Below are 23,920 nucleotides of genomic sequence, written 5' to 3' on the forward strand. Positions count from 1 at the left end.
ATTTTGCCACACATCTTCATGTGTTTTGAGTCTCGAGGCCTCGCCAATGATTGGCCTGTTGAGTGTTTGTAGCTTTTAGCTCGGGATCTGCGTCTTGATTGGTCGCTTTGAGCCGGATGGGTCACAGTGGAAGTCCACACTTACAAGCCCGGTCATTGAGTTAAGCGAACAGAGCTTGGCTTTCATCCCTCATATACATGTTGGGGTTGCCGAGGCTGCCGGACCTGCGCTGACTCCGGGTTGCTATGGCCGTGTCCATAATGCTGCTTGTCCATAATGCTCCACGTGTTATTTTGATTTTTCTACTTCTTCATGGTAAGAGTTGAGATTTTTTTTAAATTTCATGTTGATGTTTGTGGAGAAATTTGAGCTCATGACATGAGACGCGAGAGCGTTTATCATCACTACTGCTTACCTTAAAGTTGAGTTGTTGTTTTTTTTTGTTTTTGTTTTTCTATTGGACGTTATGTTTAGTAGGTGATTGTCTTCTGGTGGAGCCAATCATCTGTGACACAAGTTGTCTCGGTGAGGTATTTTTTTCTTGCACAGAATAAAGTTGTTTAAAATTGTTGCATGCAAATAGGGCTAAAAAAATGGGATTAATTGATAATTGAAAGAATCGTCAAATTATTTAGTGATCGATTAATCGTTAAGTGGAGCATAGAGACTCTAGGGAAGGCCATTTGCTGAAAGAGCAACGCTGTAATTGAGCTAAAACTGTACAAAATACATATACATTTTGTAATGAAGATAAAAAAACTATTTGTATGTAAAAAATGTTCGACCCAGAACTCCTCAAGTGCCAAATATTGAGCTCTGCCTGGCTCAAAATTGTAAAAAGGCTCCAAATGATCAAGTCTTCACTAAAGGAAAGTTGTTTTATTGCATTCATGCAGCAAAATGTTTATTTTAATGTTTGAAAAATGAATTGAATTATTTGCTTATTTGCACTCTCCCGTGTATTTCTCATATTGCACAAAATAGGCTTAAACGCTGAAATGAAAAATCTGCAGAATGTGTCAAATTTTTATGCGATTAATCATCAGAAGAACTGATTAATCGTCAGAAGAATTGATAAGTCAAATAATTGCTAGCTTCAGCCTTACATGCAAACACACCAATAATGAAAAGAAGGTATATTTTCTTTTCCAAAAGTAGGAACTTATCACTTGATTTTTAAAAATTTTTTCTTTTTAATTCTACACCCCTAGGCTCTCAGAGCACTGACTTCTCCGCTCAGAAAGGTGTGAGATACACCTACAGGTACAGCGCGGCCATCAGCACCACCCTCCATGGCTCGGGTGGAGGCCGGAGCGGCCTCGCCCTGGACTGCGTGGTGGACATCGAGGTGGTCTCCGACTGCCACCTAACCATGCAGGTCGGCTCTCACTCAAAGCCGCTCTGAGCCGGCTATCTAACAGCATGTTGTGTTGTGGTTTCAAGTGTCTGCCTGTCCAACAGATAAGAAATTCCCAGATAAAGCGTATGTCCCCTCAGAGGGAACACTCTGTCCTGCATCTAAAAACTTTGAGGTAAAACCCTGTAAAGTTTTTTTTTATTATTATTTTAACTCATAATTGTGTCTGCGCTCTGTTTGCTGCAACCTAATACGCCCTTGGAATGCTTCAGCTACGAATCCTCTTATAGGGATACTCGGTTCAGATGTGCCTCTTCTATTTGTTCTCTTGTCTTGGGAGGAGGATGAGGAGGAGGAAGATGGGCTCATCTGGTGTTTTTGTTTCCCAGGGAGTCACTGGAGAGAACGCGCCTCAAGTTCTCCCTCCAGGGGGGAAAGGTCACAGCCCTCTGCCTCCAGGAGGGGGAGCAGGTGTGGGTTCTCAACATTAAACGGGCTCTACTGAGCATGCTCCAGACCTCCCCCATGGTCGCCAAATTCAGAGAAGAGACAGAGGTGAGCGGACGGAGACGACGTGAGTCTGAACTGATTCACGTTTTCACAAACATCGCCGCGGTTCACTGGGATTTGACAAATACCTATTTCTGTGGCCTTAAAACGCAAACTACTAACATATGTTTGTCTAGTTTCCAGTACAAATATCTTATTACACTTGAAAGTTACTTAGAAGTAACTTTTTAGCAAGATATAGAAGCTTGTCTCAAGTCAAATAACTCCTTAATATTGATGAAAAGGTTCTAGCTCCACTTGCTGATTGTTTCACTTATGAAATGGGAAGAATGTCTTTTGTGAATTTAGTGGAACTAGTCCTTTTTCATCTATATCAATAAAATTACTTCTGTTGCGCTGTTCATTTAAAGGACTTGCACCGATGTTTTTCCTCAGACTGATGTTCATGGAACATGCACCAGCAGATACGAGAGGCGAGGACCAACACTGCTGAAGAGCAGAGATCTGAGGCAGTGCCAGCAGTCCAGGCTGGACCACCTGTGGCCTCATTCAGTGACTCTGACAGAAGACACGGTGAGTTCCTCTGTCCGAAAGCAGAGCAGTGTATTAGGACCTCTGGAGATAGGAAAAAAGGAGCGGATATCTGCCAAAAAAACTCAAAGTTTGAGATTAATCTAGAAACTGGAAATTTCTGAGTTTGAAAAATCCAAATTTTGCTAGAAAAAACTCAGAATTTAAGATTAATCTCAGAAGTTTTCCTGAAATTTTTTTTTTGTCATTTTTGAGTTTAAAAAGTTGAAATTTTGAGATTAGTCTCGGAAATTTATACGAAAGAAATGCGGCAGCTTCTGATTTTCAAAAGTTTAAAATTTAAAATTTCTAAAATTTTTGGTAAAAAATCTTGGAGATTTTTTTCGTGGAAAATGACTTCCTTTTTTCCCCATCTACGGCGACGGTAAAACATCGTTGCACTAAACTAATTTCAACTAGTAATTTTATTTTTGCCCTTTGGGCTCAGGATGTAGAAAAACACTGAACTTTACGACAACTCCAAAGATAAAAGATTCGCTGTCACTTCAGATGTTTGTAATAGAATATGTCACGTGATTCCCTTGGTCTAGATGGTGCGGATGGAGCTACACTGTGTCCAGCGGCCTGGCCAGTCGATGGTGGAAGAAGTAAACTGTACTGAGGTTGTATCGTTGGCAGCTTCCTTGACGCCGTTGGGGCCTGTAAAGACAAAGAGTGTGTCCACGTTGCTCCTGCTCACAACCCAGCCGGGAGCGTCCACCGGAGCAGGTCAGCATGACGATTCTACTTCCACTCCTTAGTACAGGGGTGCCCAGGCTTTTTGTCACAGCAGACAAAATCATCAGGTCACATTTACTCATGGGCTAAAAGGAATAAAAACAAAAATAAAATAAGTCCAATATTTTTGTAGGAAATGGGTGATCATCATTGTTGATCTAAAGCTTGAAAAGGATTTTTTTTGTGTATTAAAAGAAAAACATCTAATTTTCAAATTCAAATTTCAAATACTTTGTGCTGTACATAATGTAGCAGTGTTATGTATATCATCAAAAACATACCTGCAGTGCTACTTTGATTCTTTCCCGCATGTTTGAGAAATCCTTTCATCTCCATGGCAACCATTCAGCTGTGCAAAACCCCCGGGTGGACCTAGCTCTGCCTTCAACGACGAAGCTCCTCTTCTGAGCTGCAGTTTGTGAGCTTCCAAGCTTTCACCTCACAGAGCGTCTCGCCTCAATCAGCTCCTTCAGACTAGCCTGCGGCAATTAGTAAACACCTGGTGGAACTGCACATCTGCTGAGTTCATTATAGGAGCTGTTTCTCAGTGATACGCTGGTAAAAATGTTGACAGGTTGACAGAGGAGAGATGTTGTAATGACTTCCTGAAGGCAGAGTTTCAGAAGGAGTCTCTTTTCTAAAGAGACAGAGGTCCAACTTGTAGTCATCAAATGAAAAAAGTCAAATTTCTTATAAGTCATGTGTAATATATACTTGATTGTATTATAAATATTACTTAATTGTCCTATAAATTGGCACGATGCGCCTGGAAAGCACATAACACTGTCCCTCCAACATTCTCCATTGTAAAACAAATTATGTCGATAATAATTTTTACCCTGATTGAAAATGAAAAGTCTCCATCTTCATCAACCACCTGTACTGGACGGGCCTAAATTTGTATGGAGCTGGGGGGCCACACAAAATAGCAGTACTTCCTGACAGACATGCAGTCAGAGCCACATATTCCTTTGCTCCATCAGAGTCCCTGAGTCCTGGTGTGTTCACTGACCTGCAGTTTGAGGATGAAGGCCCTTCGAGGCCGACAAGTCTCCAGGACGTTGGTCGGACCGTCGCGTTGCTATGCAGCGTTTCCTCGGATCCACAGCTGGTAACCTATAATCTGTTTTCATCCACCTTTATTTCTTCTGCTCCACACTGTTTGTATTTCGCAGTGAAGGCAACATTGCTAACACTCTGCCAGATCACTCAGTGCATGTTTGTATTTGTGTGTCATGGTTCCCCCCTTGGGGCTCCTGAGTCTCCTGGGAAGGTAATCATACTCAGTCTGATGGTCTTTCAGACAGTATATTCATAAGGGATGTTTTATGTTTTATGTTTTCGGAACAAACGCTTAAATATAAAGTAACATCAATCAAGTGATGGAAACAACATACATTTAACAATGTGTCTGATCTTCTTCTAGATTTCCCAGGACTTCCTGGAGCTGGTGTTCCAGCTCAAAGACATGACTCTTCTTCAACTCAAAACACTTTGGCAAGAATCTTCTTTCAAGTGCAGAAATGACTGGTCAGTAGGTCCACAAGGGCTATATTCATGCATCTTGACTGGTGCTTTAGTTTAGAATCATTTCAGTGTCAAAAATGAGACATCAGCTGAAATCTACCAGTGATTGGGAAGCCATCTTATCAGTGCAAATAAATGTCGGCTAGTTCAGTCCAAACTAATGGCATATAAAATAGAGTGTCAAATTGTGATGTGTTTATTGTATCAACTCTTATAAACTGTGATCTCACATCCAGTAAAGCTGGTCGTGGGAAACTCAGGTGAAACATAATCAAGTTGTTCTGGTGTCATTACAAACACCAGAACAACTTAAGACTTTCTGAGCGAATGGAAGGCATCAGAACAATCTACTCATATTTGCTTCAGATATCAAATATGACAGATTTCATAACTTATCAATTTCTGTGTTTTTGTCCTTCAAAAAAAAAATTAACCGTATTAGCTGTGTGCATTACAAATGCGCACAAATCTTTGTCTATTTTCTGCTAATGTCAAAAAAACAAAACTTTGCAATCACGGAGTTTCCATTAAATAAGAAATGAAATAATAATAATGGCAGCGATGGATGTAAACAATACTTATAATTCAGGATTATAAATCCTAATCTATAGGATCAGTAATCTATAAGTGATCCAATAGATTAGGATCACTTATATTTGTATGTACCCCTTTACATTTGGGAGTGGCTACATATCTGGCATTTTGGAAAAATTGTCGCCGATTTTACAGAAGAGTTATGGATTCAACACATTCCAATGACACACAACATTTTGTGAAATGTGTGATGCTGTGAGCTCTGGTGGAGGCAGAAAAAAAATCAAACTATCATCCTCCATCTACTTCCTGTCGTCTTCTTTGTCTTTTCTGCCAGTAGTAACATCTGGCTTTTGATCACACGATTCCTGTGATCCCTGTGATGGAAGAAAAAAAAAAGTATTTCCATTGCAGTTCTATGAAACACATCTACTTTGGCATGACCGAAAAACAACCTCATTCTAGCATAAAAACTTTTTATTGAAAAATGTGGTTTTGTTTTTTTAATTGCCGTGTTTGCCATAACCTAATACATTATTGTGATTGCAGTTTGCGCAATTTTTGGGTTAATGGAAATGCAGCCACTGTTTGAAGTTCACTGGTTCAAAACAGATTTTCTTACCTCAGAGGTTAAAGGTCATAAAAATGGATACTGATGTTAGCTGTTGTTGACAGGCAACCACTACTGGAGGCGTTACCAGCATGTGGATCTGAAAACTGCATTCTGCTGCTGACTGAGCTGGTGCAGAATAATGAAATGGAGGAAGGGCAGGTTAACTCTTTTCTGACCACCTTAGCCCTCATTCCTCACCCATCACCTCAGATCATTGGCTCCATCAACGTAGGACCTTTTCACCAAAGCTGCTAAACTCATTCATGCAATATTTCACTTAAAAACTGAGATATTGATTCTTTTTAAGGGTTTTTTGGCACGTCAAGAGCTACGGGCCAAAGCGATGCTGGCTGGATCATCTCTCATCTATCAGATGTGCCAAAGGTTTCAGGCTTCCTGCAGTGAAACACCTCAGGTTGAGTTTTTCATGCAGACAATTCAGGAAACCCTGAATGCAGGGTGTGGGGAAAAGGAACCTCATCAAATCAGAGAGGTACGACGTCGTCAAGCTGAAGTCAGTGCTCTTTAATGCACAAACCATGTCTTTGAAATGGATTGTGAAATATTTGGCTGCTCATTTGCAGATATAATTGTGTGTCTTCCAGCTTATTTATGCATTGAAGTCCATTGGAAACAGTGGTGTGAATTCAGCGTCCTTTATTCCTCTGTTGAGTCACTGCTTGCTGGGCCACCAAACTGAGCTGGAGCTCAAAGTCGCAGCAGTCAAAGCTTTCAGACGCTTTCCATGCTCAGCTGACGTGAGTTGATTCTTAAAACCAGTGGTGGACAGTAATAGAGTACATTTACTTTAGTATTTTTTGAGTATCTTTTCTTTACTTGAGTATTTATTTTCTTTGGGAATTTATGACTTCAGCGCCACTTTATTTAAAAAAATACAACATATCAGGGCTACTAGAAAAGAAAAGTACATTTCTGCCAAAAACTCAGAAATTTTTTGATTAATTTCTGAAATTTTCTAGAAAGACTAGACCATTTCTTACTTTCAAAATTTGAACAGTTTTGACTTTTGAAATACAGAAATTTCCTTCGATAAAATTCCTGAGATTAATCTCAAAATTTTATTCTTTTCTAAAAATAAATCACACACATATATATATATATATATATATATGTATATCTATCTATATATATATATATATATATATATATATATATATATATATATATATATATATATATATATATATATATATATATATATATATATATATATATGTATATCTATCTATATATATATATATATATATAAATTAGAACATTTCTGATTTTAATCTCAAAATGTCAGATTATTGTGCTAAAAAATGTTCGACATTTGGAGCGCAGAAATGTCAAAGTTTCTTTTGTAGAAAATTTCGGAGTTTTTTTTTTTGTTTTTTGTTTTCCTTCCGGATAAATACTCCTTTTTAAAACAAAACGCCGTCTTACTTCCTTTTGGCTCATCATTGTTTTGTAGTCCGCTGTCTTTTTTTTTTTATTTGCTGAAGCGCAATTGGCCACACGCTATGCTCCTCTCTAGACGGGGAACCAATCACAGTCGCCGCTCACTGCTAATATTTGGAATTAGGTCATCCTCGCCAAGTGTCGCGCGGTGAGCTGACGCTTTTAGCCAAACGTAACTCAGCGATGGATAGAAACTCAAGTGGACTAGATTACCAAATTTTAGCTCGTTGTTTGATGTTTGTAAGCTTCTCTGTTTAGTATGACCCTATTTATAGTTACCAATGTCGTTGTCTGAGGGGAATAATTGTTTCTCCTGTTTTTAGCCTTCTGGACGTTTTAAATATTTATTTATCCTGAAGTTTGTATAGGTTGGCTAGACGTTTTGTAGCAGAGTGGTTCTACATGTCAATACATCATAAAGTGATTTCAGACAGTTAAAAGGTTCTGTAAAAGCATTACAAAAACAATCCCAGCAATGTACTGCTATTGGAATATACAAATGATGCTTTTGATACTTAGATATTTTCAAAAGTAAGTACTTTAAGTTGAGTACGCTTTTACTTGTAGTTGAGTAACATTTAACCATAACTGTTATTACTTTTACTGCGTTACTACCATTGAGTACTTTGTCCACCACTGTCTAAAACCATAGTTAAGTCAGAACCAAGGTGTAAAAACTAGCAAACACTTTAAAATATAGTTTTTGCCCCAGTTAGATTAATTATGTATTCAATGGCTTAATAGTCTAAGTTAGAACCCAACGAAAGCAATACCCTTTAAAGAATGTTTAAATGTAGTGGTGAAGTGGTCAGATCGTAATCAGTTACTGACAGCGGTTTCCTTCTCTCAGCGGTCGGTGCTGTTGCAGCTGTACAGATGTTCCCGGGAGGATCCTGAGGTCAGGATCGCTGCATACCAGCAGCTCATGCTCTGTCCCGACCAGGAAGTGTTTGAAGTGGTGAAGACAACACTGAAGAACGAGACCTCCAGCCAAGGTCCGATCTGTGCTTGGACAGAACGCCCAGAATTTGTGGCACCAGTCTAATTAAGAAATTAGGAGTTTAATATTTACTTTAAACATATCATAAATACTTGTTTTAAGTTGAGAATTTATTCTGATTAGTTTTTAGCAGGACTGTACAGGCAAGACAATCTCCTTGGAGCTTTTTGCGTTTTATTTTATCGGAAATATGTTCCCTTTCTTCTTTTGTCTTTCCAGTGGGGTCCTTTGTGTGGAGTCATCTCACTAATATCCTGCGCAGTGAGGACCCCGTGAAGCAGACGCTAATTCAGCTTCTGCCTGATGACATTATAAGCAGAGATTTTGAGGCAGAGTTCTGGAAATATTCCTCCTATTCAGATCATACTTTTGTTTCAGGTAAAAGGAGGGAGAGCATATTTATTGTGGATGCTAATCTTAGCATCATTGCTTTTACTACGGTCCCTTTTGGTTGCTTGTGTTTGGCTTGTAACTCTATTCCAAGTGTGACGTGTTAAGAAAAACACAGAAGAGTTGCAAAAGAGAGATACACACCAGATACAAAAATCTCAGACCTCGGTGACACACTGGCCGTCGCTAAAGTAGTGATAGCAAAGTCTGAAGCAGGAGCTGGTCTGTTGGAGATCCAACATACCGGCAACCTACCCAGAGAATTAAAAGCTCTCCATAACAAACCTACTTAAAAAACAATTACAACCGAAAAAAAGAAGAGATAAAAGTATTTCAGCATCCAAGCAGACATTGTAAATTCGGGTCCATTTCTGACTGTTATTGATACTTTGATGTTCAAAGCCAAAGTTCAGCTCTTCCTTTTCTCCAATTTTTCATCAAAAATCTGAACTGGTAAATGTTGCAGTGAGAGTTAGGGTTAGGGTAACCCTACCATCAGTGACCTTCAGCCTTTTGAGCAATGTCATAAGTGGCATCAGCCTCTGTCCCATTAGCTAAATGCTATATTAGCATGTAAAATTCTGGCTCATAATACTTGGGGATATGTTAGCCAACAATCATTGCGATGTAAATATTGCACAGATGAATATGATGATGATATGGTCATAATATATTATGCAGCCTAACTCTTGTCCCATGGAGACGTTTTGTAAAACGTTGCTGTAGTGAACGGAAGTAGTTCAAAGTCTCACTTTCCACATATTTTGAGTTCATTATAAAACCTTGTTATAGAGAGAAATTCTTCATATATTATCCATGAACATCAGCAAATCATACTAACATGTGAGGCACAAAAGTAAAATGTTTGGTGAAATGACACATTTTCAAAACAGAGGGATGTTTTTCTACAGCCAACACTGATACTGACTAGTCTGGAGCCATCTGTGCCACTACACGGCATGAAATGTGTTTCGTCCTTTTCCCTCAGCTTTGGATTCCTCCTTCCATTGAAGCGGAAATTCTCAATGAACCCTCAGGTCGTGCAGAGATGCAGTTGTTTCGAATTAAAGGGGTGGAAAGTGTTTTAACAAGAATTTTGGTAAATAAGAGAAAAGTCTGGCCTCGCTAAGTTTCACAAACGAGCCCACTTTTCCTGTGTTGAAGAATTTTTGCAGAACTAAGAGTGCTTACTCTATTCTTTTCTATATTTCTCAGAACCTCACATCCATATTGCATAGTTTTTGTTAACTTTTCTGTTTAAACCATTGAGCATTTGTCTGATTTCTCACTGTGTAGGAATAAACTTTTCCTTTAAATGAAAAGCTCTTAATCAGAAAACAATGTTTAAAAATGATTTTCCTGCTTTAAATAAAGTGCAAAGCCAGTCCTGAATTCTTACTCTTAGCATTGTCATGATCTATATATTTTGTGATAGTAAAAAAAATGGTTTAGAAAAAAAAAAGTCTTAAAAATTAGCACGTGCCATTAACGGTGTAATGCCTGTTTCTTCTCCATTTCAGGTTTTGGGATAAAGAATCTAGAAACGTCCCTGATTTTCTCCCCGAAGTCCTTTCTGCCCAGATCGATCTCGGCCAACCTGACGATGTATCTGCATGGCAGAGCGCACAACCTTCTGGAGGCGAGTTTCACAAGCAGCAGATTATTAAAAATCCGTAGCGATGAAGTAAACGTGACGTTGAGTGGGCCACCTTCTCTTTCTTCCTTCAGGTGGATGTACATATGGAGAACTTTGAGCCTCTTCTGAGGAGCGCTTTTGATCAGAAGGCGGAGGGCGAGCCAACTGCTAAAAGTGAAAAACATGAGACCAGAAGGCGGAGAAGAGCAGACGACGGAAACAGAAGAGAGAAAGAGACGTGTTTGTCCGACACCGACGGTTATCTGAGCCAGGCCAGGGCTGTGGTAGGAAACAGAGCTGATAAGTTCTGACGTTTAGATAGCAGACTCTGCAGGGAGCCAAGGAGGCTTTTAAAGCAGCACCAAATCCTTACAGCAACAGATCCACTTGGTGTCCAAAACTATTCAACTGCTTGTAATATCTAACAACGACAACCTGAGTTTTGTGATGATTTCATTTTGAAATGGAAAAAGCTATCAAAACCGACCTGTGGAAAAATAATTGTTTTTGATGTTAAATTAAAAAGTAAATGGAATTTAAAATAAAAATAAAAATCTACCTTAAGAGTTTTATCACACATTCCCCCCACTCTTTGTAAAACATTAACAAGATTAGTGTGGATGACAGGTTGCATGAGATGTTGCTCTCTCAGTTAAAAAGCCTGCTTGGAAAACAGATGAAAGCAACTAATATATATTTTTTGTTAAAATAACAAGGAGTTTTCCTTAAAAAATAATAAAAATATCTCCAGTCTCCTAAACATGTAGTGTAAATATTGTGGTGCCAGTATCACAGGCTGTTCTGCAGCAGGACGGGCATGGGTGTAAATGAACGATAGATTTTGCATCATGCCAGCCAGCGAATGCTAAAGAGAAACCGTCACGACATCTGTCTGACGTTCATCTCGAGAGAAAATGGGTCAGGCAGCAAAACAATGACCCTAAGCATTACAAGTCATTCAACCAAAGAATGGCCAGAGATGAATAAAGTTAATGTTGTGGAATGGCCAAGTCAAAGACCAACGTCCTGACCTCAATCCAGCAGAAACATGGTGGAAGGACCAGAAGGGAGCTGGTCATAGGAGAACCCGTGTTAGAGTCTCTAGTTAATTCATCCGCCAAGATGACGGGTTGGGCCGACCAGCGGTGCCCAGAGAGCCAGAGGCAAAAATTCCTTTAGCAGTTTGTTTAAACAGACACTCTGCCAAAAGAAAAACGCTGAAACATTCTCTATATGTTTTAATTCAGTATTTCTATTTAGAAATTAAAAAGAGTTTAAAAATGAGTTAAAGAAACATCCAGCCATCCGTCGTCTATACCCAGTCATCCTTGTCGGGTCGGGTTGCGGCTACCGTGCAGCAGAAAAAGAAACACAAATTAGGAATTTATTTTTATTTAAGGCTTGAAATACTACTGAAATAGTCATAAACTATTAAATAATTTGTTACTATTTTCTAATTCTGTGGCATTCCAATTTATTTATTTTTTTTTTATCTCTGCCAAAACCATGAAAGAGGAGCCTATGGGTCATGAAACTTTGTTTGTTAGCTATTTTGACATTAGCATTAGCGCTGTTTCTAAACTAGCTACATCTGGAGTCAAACTTACCACATTTTTGGTCCAACATAAGAACTTATTTTTACGTGGTCCACATATTGATTCATAACACCAAATAATAAAACCCATCTAAACATATCAGCCTGTTCACAGTAAACAAACAGAACAGAATCAACTCTTCAGCGTTGAAGCTAACCAAAATGTCAAGACAGCAGTTACCAGATTTTGTTACTTTGTGTTCCCTTGAATCTGACACTTATATACATGATTTAGATTTACATTTGTGCATCAACTTGCACACTAACAACATTAAACAATAAGTTTTAAGTTGTATGACTTGACATGACTGATCATTTTGTGGGGTTGTACATTTATGTCTGAGTCTTACATTGGCCACCAAGCAGATCATATTCATGTTCCAAATGTAGTCAACCTCCAACAAAAGTATTGAACATTTCTAACTAAGAGGTTTATAAAACATTCTGCATGTTTTTGATGCGTTTATGTTTGTTTTTTTTTAATGTGTTTGCAGTTGTTTGGAAGAAGGAAAGCAGACGAGGAAAGGCCGAGGTGTCGGGTTTCTGTGAAGATCTTTGGGAACGAGCTCAGTGTGTTCACATGTGACGACGTCCGTGACCAAATCCATCAGGGCTCCCTCAGCCTGGCTGGGCTGGCTGTGAAACTGCTCAAGGTAACATCCAGCTTATAGGGATGAAAATTAAAATTTTTGCTATAGCCTTCATCAGAAATAATAATTATTTTTTTTCCAGATGAAATTGAGATAAAAAGTAAATAAAAACAAAAATGTAATACTAATACAAACCGAAGCTCTTCTATAAAGGCCAATCACTGTGTTAATGCTAACAACAATGAGATGGAAACAGTCGGAAGAAGATGCAGCCCATTAAGATTCAACGTTTAGTAACTAGTGAGACGTTATCTTTGCATAAATTGCATATCCTATTTCTGATCTTTGACTATTCAAGCTTTATTGTTTTATTTTCAAAAAACAAAACTCAATATTTGTCTGTTTATTGCAAAGATATAAATTCATATAATTTCCACTTGCCTCTACAGAGTAACTGAACCTTCTTTGTTGGCTCCTAAAGTCTTTGGCTAAACATGATAAACAACAAACTATTCTTTATTCATTTATTTATTTATTTTTTTCTAATAGGTATTACAAAAGGTGTTTTTAGCAGATTTTGCACAACAAAATGACATGGACAGTCATATTTCTTTACATCTGTTTTTCTTGTCATTATGTTAATAAATGGGATTTTTTTGCATCATTTTCCACTCACATTTGCATCCTGTCAAAGAAAAACTCAGCCATCCTCTTAGCAAAAGTTTTATGTTCTTCCTTAATTTAAAACTTATAAATAGAAATATTTTGGTGGTTAATTTGAAAATGACAAAATTCCTATACCTTATATTTTAAAAAAAAATATTAGACATTGCCTTTTTTCATGTCCTGTAATTTTTATGGCTCTAATTGAGTTTTATTTAACTGGACTCAGAGAAACAAACGTCTCTTTAGATTAGAACCTAATCTAAAGACCCTTGCCATAGAGGACAGGTTTGAAGTAAACAAAGATGCAAAAGGAACCTGAAAATTCATTCCTCTTTTACTGTTGACTTTACTCAACTAAATTTTCTGTAAACTCAGTCGACCAGTGACTACAATGCCAACAAGCTGATTGAATTGTCAGTAAAACTATTTCAGTCAAAGGCAACGACTGATACTGATACTCCGAGGTCCGTTTGCAGCCCATCACCCCCACCGTTTTTCCTTCCTTCTGCTTTTGTCCTGCAGGGTCATGAGGTTCATCTGAGCCACAGGGGTGTGCTGATGGCTGAGGAGCTGCGATTGCCCTCCCTGTCTGGCGTCCCCATCAACCTGGGCGTCAATATGACCTCTCTCCTTTCGCTGCACCTGAAAGGCAGCGTTAACTACAGGGACACTTCGCACTTCTCCCTGAACGGATACGTCCGTCCCAAGTAGCGCTGAGTTTACAGTCTTAACAGTGGCCACATGGTTAGTCTATCAGCAGAGTGTAACTGGTTGTCTTTGTTCCCAGTGCTTATGTGGGCTTGTCAGCCAGGATGGGGGTGGACGGTGCTCCGGGTCAGGCCGCGGTTGAATGGCTCGCCGAGCTCAGGAGCTCCCCCAGCCTGGATGGGAGCTTCCAACTGCAAGAGGGCCGGGAAGTCCGAGTCACCCTGAACACCCCACAGGACTTCATGGATGTTATCTCTCTCAGGTAAGCGTTGGTATTTAATGGCGGTGTAGGCTAGCTTTTCTTATTTGAGCCAACTTTATTTGGGTTTGCTTTTGTCATTAAGGTTAAAAATAAATAAATCTTAAGTTCTATGTAAGTCAAAGTGTTTATTTATCCAACTTGTCTCTTCCCCCTCGCCCCGCCCCAAAAAAAAAAAAAAATATCTGATTGGATGTTTTCTCTCACTGCTCTCTGGTTTGTTCAAAGCGCATGGCAGGAATTCAGTTTTAGTTGTGAGGTTTTATTTAGTGTTGAGCTTGTTTTCATTCTGGAAAAAGAAGTAAATTGATTAAAACTATGACTAAAAATGCTTCCTTGACAAAATGAACACTGTGCCACATTATTATTCATTTAATTTTGAGTTGATCCCCCTTTTGGCAGAAAAACAGCCCAAACACACTTAAGCACTGAGCTCACAAGACATTTGAAGTCCTGCTGTGATATCTGACACCAAGCTGTCAGTGGCAGATCCTTAGAAAATTGTATTTTGGGTCTCCAATGGTTTGAATACAGTTAGTCCCCTAGTTTATCAAACTACAATGAAGAAATTCCTAATCATTTAATGGTTAGAAAAATTACACATTTTGATTAAACCAAAATTAAAGCATTAAACCAATAAACTATAAGCGAAGGAAAACAATAATCCTCAATACATCAACAAAAAGAGATTTTGAGTGTTTATAAAAACTCCCTACTAGGATCTAAATAAACAAGTCTAGTGAGTCATTCCCATGGCAACAGATGTGACATATTCATGAAGCAAACACGTCATTCTAGTCAGCTAAATAATAATTTTGCGAGTCTAGCTAGCTGAACAAAAAATCCCTAACAAAATAAGACATCACGCCTCCACTTATCCAGCCCACAACAATATTCACCTTGATTCTTTGATCACGTTTCTTCCTCTGTTTACTTTTCCTTCTGTTTTTCCGGGCCGCTAAATTTCTTTAGATGCCATGTGTCCAGTTTACTTTTCTTGCTAACAATGGCTCGCTAGGCCACCTCGTGTATGACAGTGTAGTCCAATAATACAACCTAACACCAATGACCAAATAATGGCCTCATAATGGTAAAAAAAAAAAAAGAAAAGTCACAAGTAGTTTTTGCCATTTGTTTTATTTAAATCTTACTATTTGTTTTTCAAGCATGAAAAACAAATTTATTGACATATATTTGTTACATGTATGTAACAAATATATGAGATGGCTTCAGATAAACACAGGAGATTTTAACTTTCCCGAGATTAGGTGAACATGCAGATTTGGGGCCCCCTGCTGGGTTGGGGCCCTAAGATGTGTCAAGATGTCACAACTGTCTTCAAGCTTCTTTGTATTGTAAAACCACACTTAATGAAATATCAGAAATAAAGAGAAGCTGTTGTATGAAACATGCTGACCGTCTCATTGTAATTAGATAATCTGTGCCTCTACTGTGGCATCAGCCTTCTTCTGTTTGCGTAATCTGTTGGGAAAGCAGCATCACAAGCATCATTAAGGAAAGATTTGAAAGATAGATCTGGAATGCTAGCTTGGACACAGAGATGTGGGCAGTACTACCAGTGTGACTTGCAAGCATAAACTCTCCATAAGATAATGCTTGATGACTCAACGTCTCTCATGTACGCTCTAGCTCCTTGTAGAACATTTTTCGTTTTATGATCCACAAATGTCCGTTATTCCCTTTGATTAACTGGAAAGACCCAACAACACAAAATAGGACATTGAAATGGATCCAAAAATATAGTGTTTCCCATCTTCCTTGGGAGTAGAAATAAAATAGCAACGGCAAACTGTATTAGCCCTTACAGTTTAATGCACTGTAAGGGCCATCATGGGATCATGGAACCAGTTGTCTCAGTTGTATGCCAAGGATGCGAGATGACAAAATTCGAAACAGCAAAAGGAAAAATAAAGCAGAAAAAACTTTGAAGAACAACTCAAAACCTCTAGTATTCTTTTTTCTCACTGTCTGTGTTAAACACAGTCCTGTTGCCATAACAACTGACTGACACCAGCTCCACTAGTGCATCAGGATTCAATATGTTAAGATTGTCAAAGTCAAGCCAGGATAACTAACCTACTCCCCTTTCCTGACCTTGATATCTAGTGCTCATAGTGTTGACAATTAATCGCACACCACTGCATTGCTTTTTCCTTCATGTATCACACGTATATTTAATATTTAGCGAGTGACGCTGACAGCTAAAACCAATGGTAGACATTGTTGGCCAGCCATTTTTTGCCCTCCAGTTGCACACGTGACGTTACATTGCAACTTGTCTGTAGACAGCACTAATGTATTTGAACAGCATGTTTGACGATCGTGAAACAGAGCCTAGCCAAGAGAAAATTCCCAGCAGGTTCTGTGTTTTAAGCCACGCCCCTTTGATTCCACAATCCCAACTGCATTGTCTGCATGCTCACAGCCGTGATTATGGCCGACCACTTTGTATGACGTGAGAGGACAAAGTGGTCCTTAATGGTGGGTGTGTGGTTGTGTGGTTATTGTCTAACTGCAATGCAAAAGAGGCTACTAGTTCCAATAATTGGCCACTAAACTATTTGTTCGTGCCACATACTGGACAGTTAAAGGATAGGGCTACTAGACCTCAGAGAAATCTAAAATGGGAGCCCTATCATTTAAAACTTTAGAGTAGAACAGTCTTTATTTTCATTGCTTACACAAATAAATGGCTGAATAATCTAAAATTTAAAGGTGGCACAAACAAAGTTAGCATCACAGCTACATCGGCTGTTTTGTTTCTGAAAATTGACACGCAACCTCTGTGCTGTCCAGCTCCAGAGTGTTTCAGCTCAGCGGAGACCACAGAGAGGAGATGAAGGGACCAAAGAGTCGGATCCAGAAGACCACCTGCACGGCAAAAAGCTGTGAGTTTGTAGTCATGGCATTACCGTCTCTGCTTTCTCTGCTATTTTGCTAAAAAAATATATACTAAATGAACCATCAGTGTTTCCTTCTTTACTCTGCTGAAGAGACACTGGGTTAGTTCTGACTCAATACACACATTTTCTATCAATGGGGGGAAAACATAGAGAGAAGGCAGCAGAGTAGTCCAAAACTTGTTTTTTAAACTCAAGAAAACTGAAAAAGGTTTTTGCTGAATCCGTACCAATATCTGTCAGTTTATCAGTCAATTAATGAACTGATTATATCACCCTATTGTCATTTCATTATATAAGTTATATCATGCAAGGATAATTATTAAATTGATTTAAAAAAAAGAAATGAATAAAAAAAACGGAAGCAGCTGAATCAAAATAGACTTCATAAACGGTTTGAATCAGAAAGTTGCTGTCTCTCTCACTGTTCCACAGGTGGTAGGTTGACAAACTAAACCTTAGCAATATCTTTACTTCGCACTGTCCACACTCGCATAAAAGTAGCATTTTTTTAAATGTATTTTCCAATATTTTCCCATTCTTTTCTAACGCAGCGTTTTGTAAGTGAACTATGGTGTCCTGCAGGGTCTAAAATGATTGGCTGGCAGCTGTGCTCCAACGTGTCATACCCTTCACTTCCCTCTGGTGTCGCTCTGCCCCCCACTGGACCGACCCATCTGTCGCTCCGGCTGCTGAAGCTGGACAGAGGCCTCCACTATTATCTGCTGGAGGCTGCTTACTCATTACATTACAAGGTATGCATACACTATTACTATAGACCCATTCAATAAGCTAGGATATTATTGAAAAGCTCATTTATTTTAGGAATATTTTATCACTGACTGAAACAGTTTGAAAGACTTTGTTTCTGTCAATTATTATGATTTTCCACATGGAGCTCACAAAAGCATGACATTTGAAATTGAAATATTGCATTAGACAAAAAGAAAAACATTACTGAAAACAGAAATTTATGCTAGATCAAAAGTATGTTTAGTATCTGCTTAAATGTTTTTTTTTTTTTTTCAAAAAGTATGTTTAATAGAACAAACAATCCTCATCGGGACACATATTCAATTTTTTTTTGACATGAATCTATTAAACATGCAATTTACATGAAATTGTTTCTTTTAATATAAATATATACATCATCCTGTGATATTGCCTAAAGATGGCAACAAATTAATATTTTGATAATGTTCTTTAATGTGTTTTCTTTGGATATTTATGTAATAAACCAACACAAAGTAGCACATGTGTGTGAAGTGGAGGAAAAAGGTTCTGGTTCTTTATAATTATCTAATAAAACAAGTTTAAAAACCAGGACTGTGTGTAATTTCAGGAGAAGTGTGATTGCTCTATATTTTTCAATCCACTGCTGTAAACATTTCAAGATGTGGTTTCACTGCTAAACCAAATGGCCAGACGAGTGGAGCTTTGAAAGGAGCCAGGTGCATTGTTGTTTTGGCAGCCATTTTAGTTTTAGTCTTAGTCTTTTCTGACTTAGTCATTTCTAAATGTTAAACTCAAAAAGGTTTTGGTCAAGTCCTAGTAAAAGTAAATAAATAATTAAATGTATTATGTCTTCATAAGAAGTCAGGTCATCCCAACAGATCACAGCCAGTCCAAGGCATACAGCAAGTTACATTGTTTACTTTGTGGTTTCAATGTGTCAAACTCAATGTGTGAAACAGAGTTGTAATGTTAATGGATCAACTTCATGTGCTGCAATGGACACCCTTAGTAGAGCTACTCTGTTCATTGTCTGTCCTGTTTTAACCTAGAGGGGGACCTGGCTACCCAGAGAGGCCTCCATCCACCTCCTCCTTGCCACGCCCCAGTCCTCCATTCCCAGGGACATGTCTCTGGACCTGGCCTTCAGCTCCCACAGACTGCTGCTGAGAATCAAACACCCACTGAAAACCATCGTCTTACAGGGTCAGGTCCAGAGGAAGCATGAAACGGACTCGGAGTTTCTCAGATATCTAGCCTTTTAAGACTTGATCTTTCTATCTTTCTTTAGGACAGTTTGATCAAGAGAGGAATATAAAATCTGGGAAGCTAGAGCTTGTAATTGACAGTGTCCATTTTTATATCATGGTAAGTATTATATAAAAAGTTTGGAGGTATATTTGTTGAGAATCGACTAAATGTAACTTTTTTTTCCTTGTCTCTGCAGGGTTTGGTGGACACCACCAGCCTTCAGTATGAGCAGAGAACGCGCTACCACCTGGAAGCTAAGATGGCCGCCGATCAACGGCCTGTGATTCTGTCTGCTAATGTCACCCGCGGATTGGGCAGGAAGAGCAGCCTCTCCGCTACTCTGAAGAACGTGTTCAGAGAGACGGCTTCGCTCTCAGGTGACGCTTTGCTGCTTTCAGGCCCTAGAAACGTCCAACTGCTTTTACAGATGCCACAGAACTAGCAGTTGTCTGTTGTTTAGTGGCTCTGGAGCGGCGGCAGGACATTAGCACCAGCAGCAGCCAGTACTCTGTGGAAGCTGAGCTTTTCTTACCTGGACTGGTGGGCAGCAGGATGCTAGGACTGATGGAACAGAAGGGGGCGCTGTGGAGCTCTGTCCTTAGGGTCAAATATGGGCTGAGAGGTGAGAACAGATTACGACCAATGCGGTGTTAGCAGCAAGCTGCCATCTTGAAATGAGGGTTTCGGTTTACATGTGGAATATGAAAATTCATTTTGATTTGCATTAGTTGGTTAGTTGTCTATAATTTATGTTTTCCACGTCCTCACAGGGGACTCCAGGAACCTGCATCAGGAGTGCTACACATCCCAGAGACTGAGGAGAGGGAGGGACTCCAACCTCACGTACATCATGAGAGCTGATCATGAATTCTACTGCACCAACATGGAACCTATCAACCACAAGGTGACACTGAACACACAGCGGCACTTTATGAAAGATGTAACTTTTATGGCAACAGCATCATGTAACACTGAGAAAATACCAACTACTTGTTTAAAAAAACTGATAACGCAATTATTGGCACCCCGAGCAAGTCCTAATGTAACTAAATCTTTTTTGAATATATATGTACTTTACTTTTTAAAGGGGCCGTATTGGGGAAAAGCTACTTTTCTGAGCTTTGTATCATGCTATAATGTCCCTCATCAAAAACATACCTGAAGTGTTGGTTTGATTCTTCTATGCATGTTTACAAAATCCTTTAATCTCTTGTGGCAACTTACCATTCACCTGAGAGAAACGCCTGAGTGGACCTAGCTCCGCCTTCGAGTCACAGTTTCCAAGTTTCTCCCCCATAACGCCCCAATCAGCTCCTTCAGACTAACCAGCAGCAATTAGCAAACACCCGGTGGAACTGTGAATCAGCTCAGGTCATTATATGACCTACTTCCCAGTGTAACACTGGTACAAACATTGTTAAACGGTTATTAAAGGAGCCACGTTGTGATGACTATGAAGCTAAATTTCTTTTAAGTCATATTTCATATTCATCAATTATTTTTAGACAACTAAAGTTAACACAGTTACTTCATTATGCTATAAAGTGATATTATGTGCCTGGAAAACACATAATATTGGCCCTTTAAAGTTGATTTGAGATGTTGAGTGATCCATGACTTCCTGTTTCCTGTTTGGAGACTTCATCTGGATGTGATGTTAAAGAACTTTGTCACATTGATTTGGTGCCCTCTTTTAAAGCTAAAAGGATTCATACTAAAGACCTTCCAAAAGACAACCAAGCCAGCTAAACCTTATAATTCTTGAGTCATTCTGATAGAAATGTGTTACAATGAGAAATGATCCAGATGTCTGTGAACAGATCCACATGAAGCATGAGGAAAGTCCCAGCCACATCAAATCCGTCCTGGACCTGAGCTACGGCAAACACTGGGATGAGATTAATAACAAACACACGCTGCTCCTCAGTCAGTCCTTCAGAAACCAGTCCACACAAAACCACACCAGTTACACTTTGGAGGTAAACACTCTTTAGTTTTCTCACCGTTTTATTATTATTTTCTTTATATAAATTGTGTTCCAACAGGTGACAGGTTCTTTCCTTTCCAGTTCAACCTCCAGGTGCCTGAGAAGAACTTGAACTACAGGACTCAGCTGATGCACTCTCGCCTGCTGCAGCACGGCTCTGAGAGCAGCACTCACCTAAAAATCAACTACAACAACATGATGCCTCTGGTGGCGGGGTTACACTGGAAGAGCCCCCCCGAAAACTCCCTTCATAAAAAATGGGAAGGTGTGACGCCGTCGTGTGTACGTGGATGCGGGGAACAACTAAGCACCTCCGTCCGACCTGCTGACCATCACCTCTGTGTTTCCATCCAGGCACGTTCAACATGGACACACCTGGACAGTACATCTATGCCGCCTACAGGCTGAGCCGGCCAAATCGCCACGCCCTGCAGCTCACCTCGGAGCTGACGGCCAGCAAGTGGCTGAGCATCCGCAACCTGGTCCTGGACGGGTTCTACAGGGGTCGGGGTAGAGAGAAGGCAGCGCGCCTTGAGGTCCACACACCAGCTGCTACCTACGTCCGGGTAAAACACACATCAGCTGAACAGTAACAGCATAGAGACTTATGGTGCCTTGAAGAAATATGCATCTTTCACATTTTCCTATCTTAAATATTGGGGTCGTAGCATTTTACAAGATGGCAAGATGTTTTATAAGTATATGAAAAGTTTGGCATGCATTTGTATTCAGGCTCCTGGCATTAGTAAAATCTTACCAAGTATTTTGGGTCACTTTTTTAGTGCAAGTACCTTAGTGCACATCAAATAAGAGAAAACTATCTTGCAAGTAAGTTTTCAACATAAAATATGGACTTGTTTTAAGTCAATCATTCGTTAATATTGATGAAAAAGTATTTCTGAGTGAAATAATTTGCCAAAGGGACAAGACATTTCCCCCATATTATTAGTCTTGTTCCACTGGCAGATCATTTCACAAGTACTTTTTATTAAAATTAAAAAGAAGACATTATGTAAAACCTGCTATTTAAGCTTTGTGTGATGTTTTAATGTTATTCCCTCATCAGAAATGTACCAGGAGTGTTGCCTTGAATCTTTCATGCATGTTTGAGAAGACCTGTAGTCTCCCATGGCAACCATTCAGCTATGCAAAACGCCAGGATGGACCTAACCCCGCCTTCTAGAGAAAGATCCTCCTCAGAGCTGCAGTTTAGAAACTTCCCACCTTCTGCCTCTCAGAGCAGCCCTCCGCCACATCTCCCCCATCAGCTCCTTCAGACTAGCCAGCAGCAATTAGCAAACACCTGGTGGAGCTGTGCATCTGCTGAGCTCATTATAGGTGCTACTTCTCAGTGTAACAGTGCTGGTAAAAATGTTCTTAAAGGGTTAATAGAGAAGTCACATTGTGATGACTTCCTGATGGTGGAGTTTCATGAGCAGTTTTTAAAGAGCCAGAGGCCAAATTTCAAGTCATTAAATTAAAAAGTAAAATTTATTTTGTCATATTTGCCATGTACAGCATTTTCTAAGCAACTGGAGGTAACACAGTTACTTGCTTGAGCCACAAAATGGAGCTATGTGCCTGGACAATACATAACACTGCCCCTTCTCATGAAAAAAACGGTAGGAGGCAAAATAAATCGATTAAAGTCAGGAATCAAATTTTGGATTAAAAAAGGGGGAGTTTTATTTTGAAGCCCTACCATCCTGCCCTGCTTTGATGTCTCATAATCATTGTCTCTCTCCAGGCGGGGGTTTGGGGTGCGGTGGGGAGGCAGGCGGTGAAGGCCCACGGCTCCTTAGCTTCACTCTGGACTCCTCCTTTGAAGGCGAACGTCTCTCTGGAGAGCTCTATATCCAGCCACACTCTGCTGATGAGCGCCACATGCGGCAGGCAAAATGTCAGCTTCACTGCTGCTGTGAGCGGTGCTGATAAGGTGGGTGGAGACAGTGGGCTGGGAGAGTTGGAAGCCTCATTTATTTACAGTATAAATGTGTCAATCTGTTTGCGTCTTGTGTAACGTCCTAACAAGCCGTGTCTGTTTGTGGACGTGTTGAAGAATTTGAAGAAGAGGCAGGCGATATTAAAGATGGCCTTCACCAAGCCGAAGAGTCCGACCGTGGAAGTGGAGTTAGAGGGATGGGTGGAGGAGATGAGGAGGGACAGCAAGATGTATCAGAAAGCAGCCCAGCTCCAGTTTAGGTGTGTGTTTCAGTCTGGAGGATGAAATCCTCCTCTGAACATTGAAATTGAAGTTAGCATCTGATTGATAGCTTCTGATTCAGCACTTGAATGTTTAATCTGAGACACAATTATTTCATTTAATTTGTAAAATCTGAAAGAAGTGGATTTTCTGAGTTAGTTTTACCACTTTAGATCTGGTCCATTTTGAAAAGGACACTTAAACAGAATTTTTCTACACAAACGACAAATTGTACAAAACCGAGTAGCTGTGTTTCCAATGACCGTACAATTAAACAATTTGACAGTTTGAAAATTAATTTGGAAAAAAAAAACTTATTTTTTTCTATAAAGTTTTGCTGCTAGGATGACATAGGTCTTGTGGGCCAGATCAAAATTAATTTATGTCAGCATCATCAGCACTAAATTAGCTGCAGTTTACAAGAAAGCAGGAAGTAACAGATGCCATCTCACACAGGCAGCCCTTCCAGAACTTTCCTCAGACTCTTCTTCTGCGAGAAACCTTCACTGTGGACCTCGTTAACGGTCTCTACGTTTTGGAGTCTAAAGCCGGTTTCCACAACAACAAGGAGGTCGTCCACACATTGACTCTCGGCTACAAACCACCAAGCCCATTTGTAAGTGATTTGCTTGATATTTCATTCCCTTAAGTGAGCTGCATTCAGTGACCTTTG

At 39.6% G+C, this 23,920-nt stretch overlaps 1 protein-coding gene across 1 annotated transcript in view; it reads left to right on the top strand.

Annotated features, from left to right (window-relative positions):
- Positions 1–245: 245 nt before the first annotated feature.
- The window catches only part of LOC122841337, a 56,468-nt gene continuing 32,793 nt past the window's right edge, over positions 246–23,920 (top strand). Inside the window, exons 1-33 of the mRNA XM_044134589.1 lie at positions 246–315; positions 475–525; positions 1,212–1,378; positions 1,462–1,532; positions 1,747–1,912; positions 2,303–2,440; positions 2,989–3,166; positions 4,159–4,286; positions 4,602–4,705; positions 5,912–6,077; positions 6,157–6,342; positions 6,455–6,607; positions 8,161–8,305; positions 8,530–8,688; positions 10,221–10,339; positions 10,429–10,620; positions 12,425–12,583; positions 13,709–13,893; positions 13,974–14,156; positions 16,971–17,062; positions 17,660–17,829; positions 18,859–19,012; positions 19,098–19,174; positions 19,254–19,434; positions 19,518–19,679; positions 19,828–19,961; positions 20,878–21,036; positions 21,126–21,309; positions 21,399–21,610; positions 22,111–22,191; positions 22,792–22,980; positions 23,104–23,246; positions 23,704–23,863. Of these exons, the coding sequence (XP_043990524.1) occupies positions 246–315; positions 475–525; positions 1,212–1,378; positions 1,462–1,532; positions 1,747–1,912; positions 2,303–2,440; positions 2,989–3,166; positions 4,159–4,286; positions 4,602–4,705; positions 5,912–6,077; positions 6,157–6,342; positions 6,455–6,607; positions 8,161–8,305; positions 8,530–8,688; positions 10,221–10,339; positions 10,429–10,620; positions 12,425–12,583; positions 13,709–13,893; positions 13,974–14,156; positions 16,971–17,062; positions 17,660–17,829; positions 18,859–19,012; positions 19,098–19,174; positions 19,254–19,434; positions 19,518–19,679; positions 19,828–19,961; positions 20,878–21,036; positions 21,126–21,309; positions 21,399–21,610; positions 22,111–22,191; positions 22,792–22,980; positions 23,104–23,246; positions 23,704–23,863 (4,818 nt within the window). The remainder of the gene's footprint in view (positions 316–474; positions 526–1,211; positions 1,379–1,461; positions 1,533–1,746; positions 1,913–2,302; positions 2,441–2,988; positions 3,167–4,158; positions 4,287–4,601; positions 4,706–5,911; positions 6,078–6,156; positions 6,343–6,454; positions 6,608–8,160; positions 8,306–8,529; positions 8,689–10,220; positions 10,340–10,428; positions 10,621–12,424; positions 12,584–13,708; positions 13,894–13,973; positions 14,157–16,970; positions 17,063–17,659; positions 17,830–18,858; positions 19,013–19,097; positions 19,175–19,253; positions 19,435–19,517; positions 19,680–19,827; positions 19,962–20,877; positions 21,037–21,125; positions 21,310–21,398; positions 21,611–22,110; positions 22,192–22,791; positions 22,981–23,103; positions 23,247–23,703; positions 23,864–23,920) is intronic.

The sequence above is a fragment of the Gambusia affinis genome, linkage group LG12, assembly GCF_019740435.1.
Source record: "Gambusia affinis linkage group LG12, SWU_Gaff_1.0, whole genome shotgun sequence".
NCBI classification, from domain to species: domain Eukaryota; kingdom Metazoa; phylum Chordata; class Actinopteri; order Cyprinodontiformes; family Poeciliidae; genus Gambusia; species Gambusia affinis.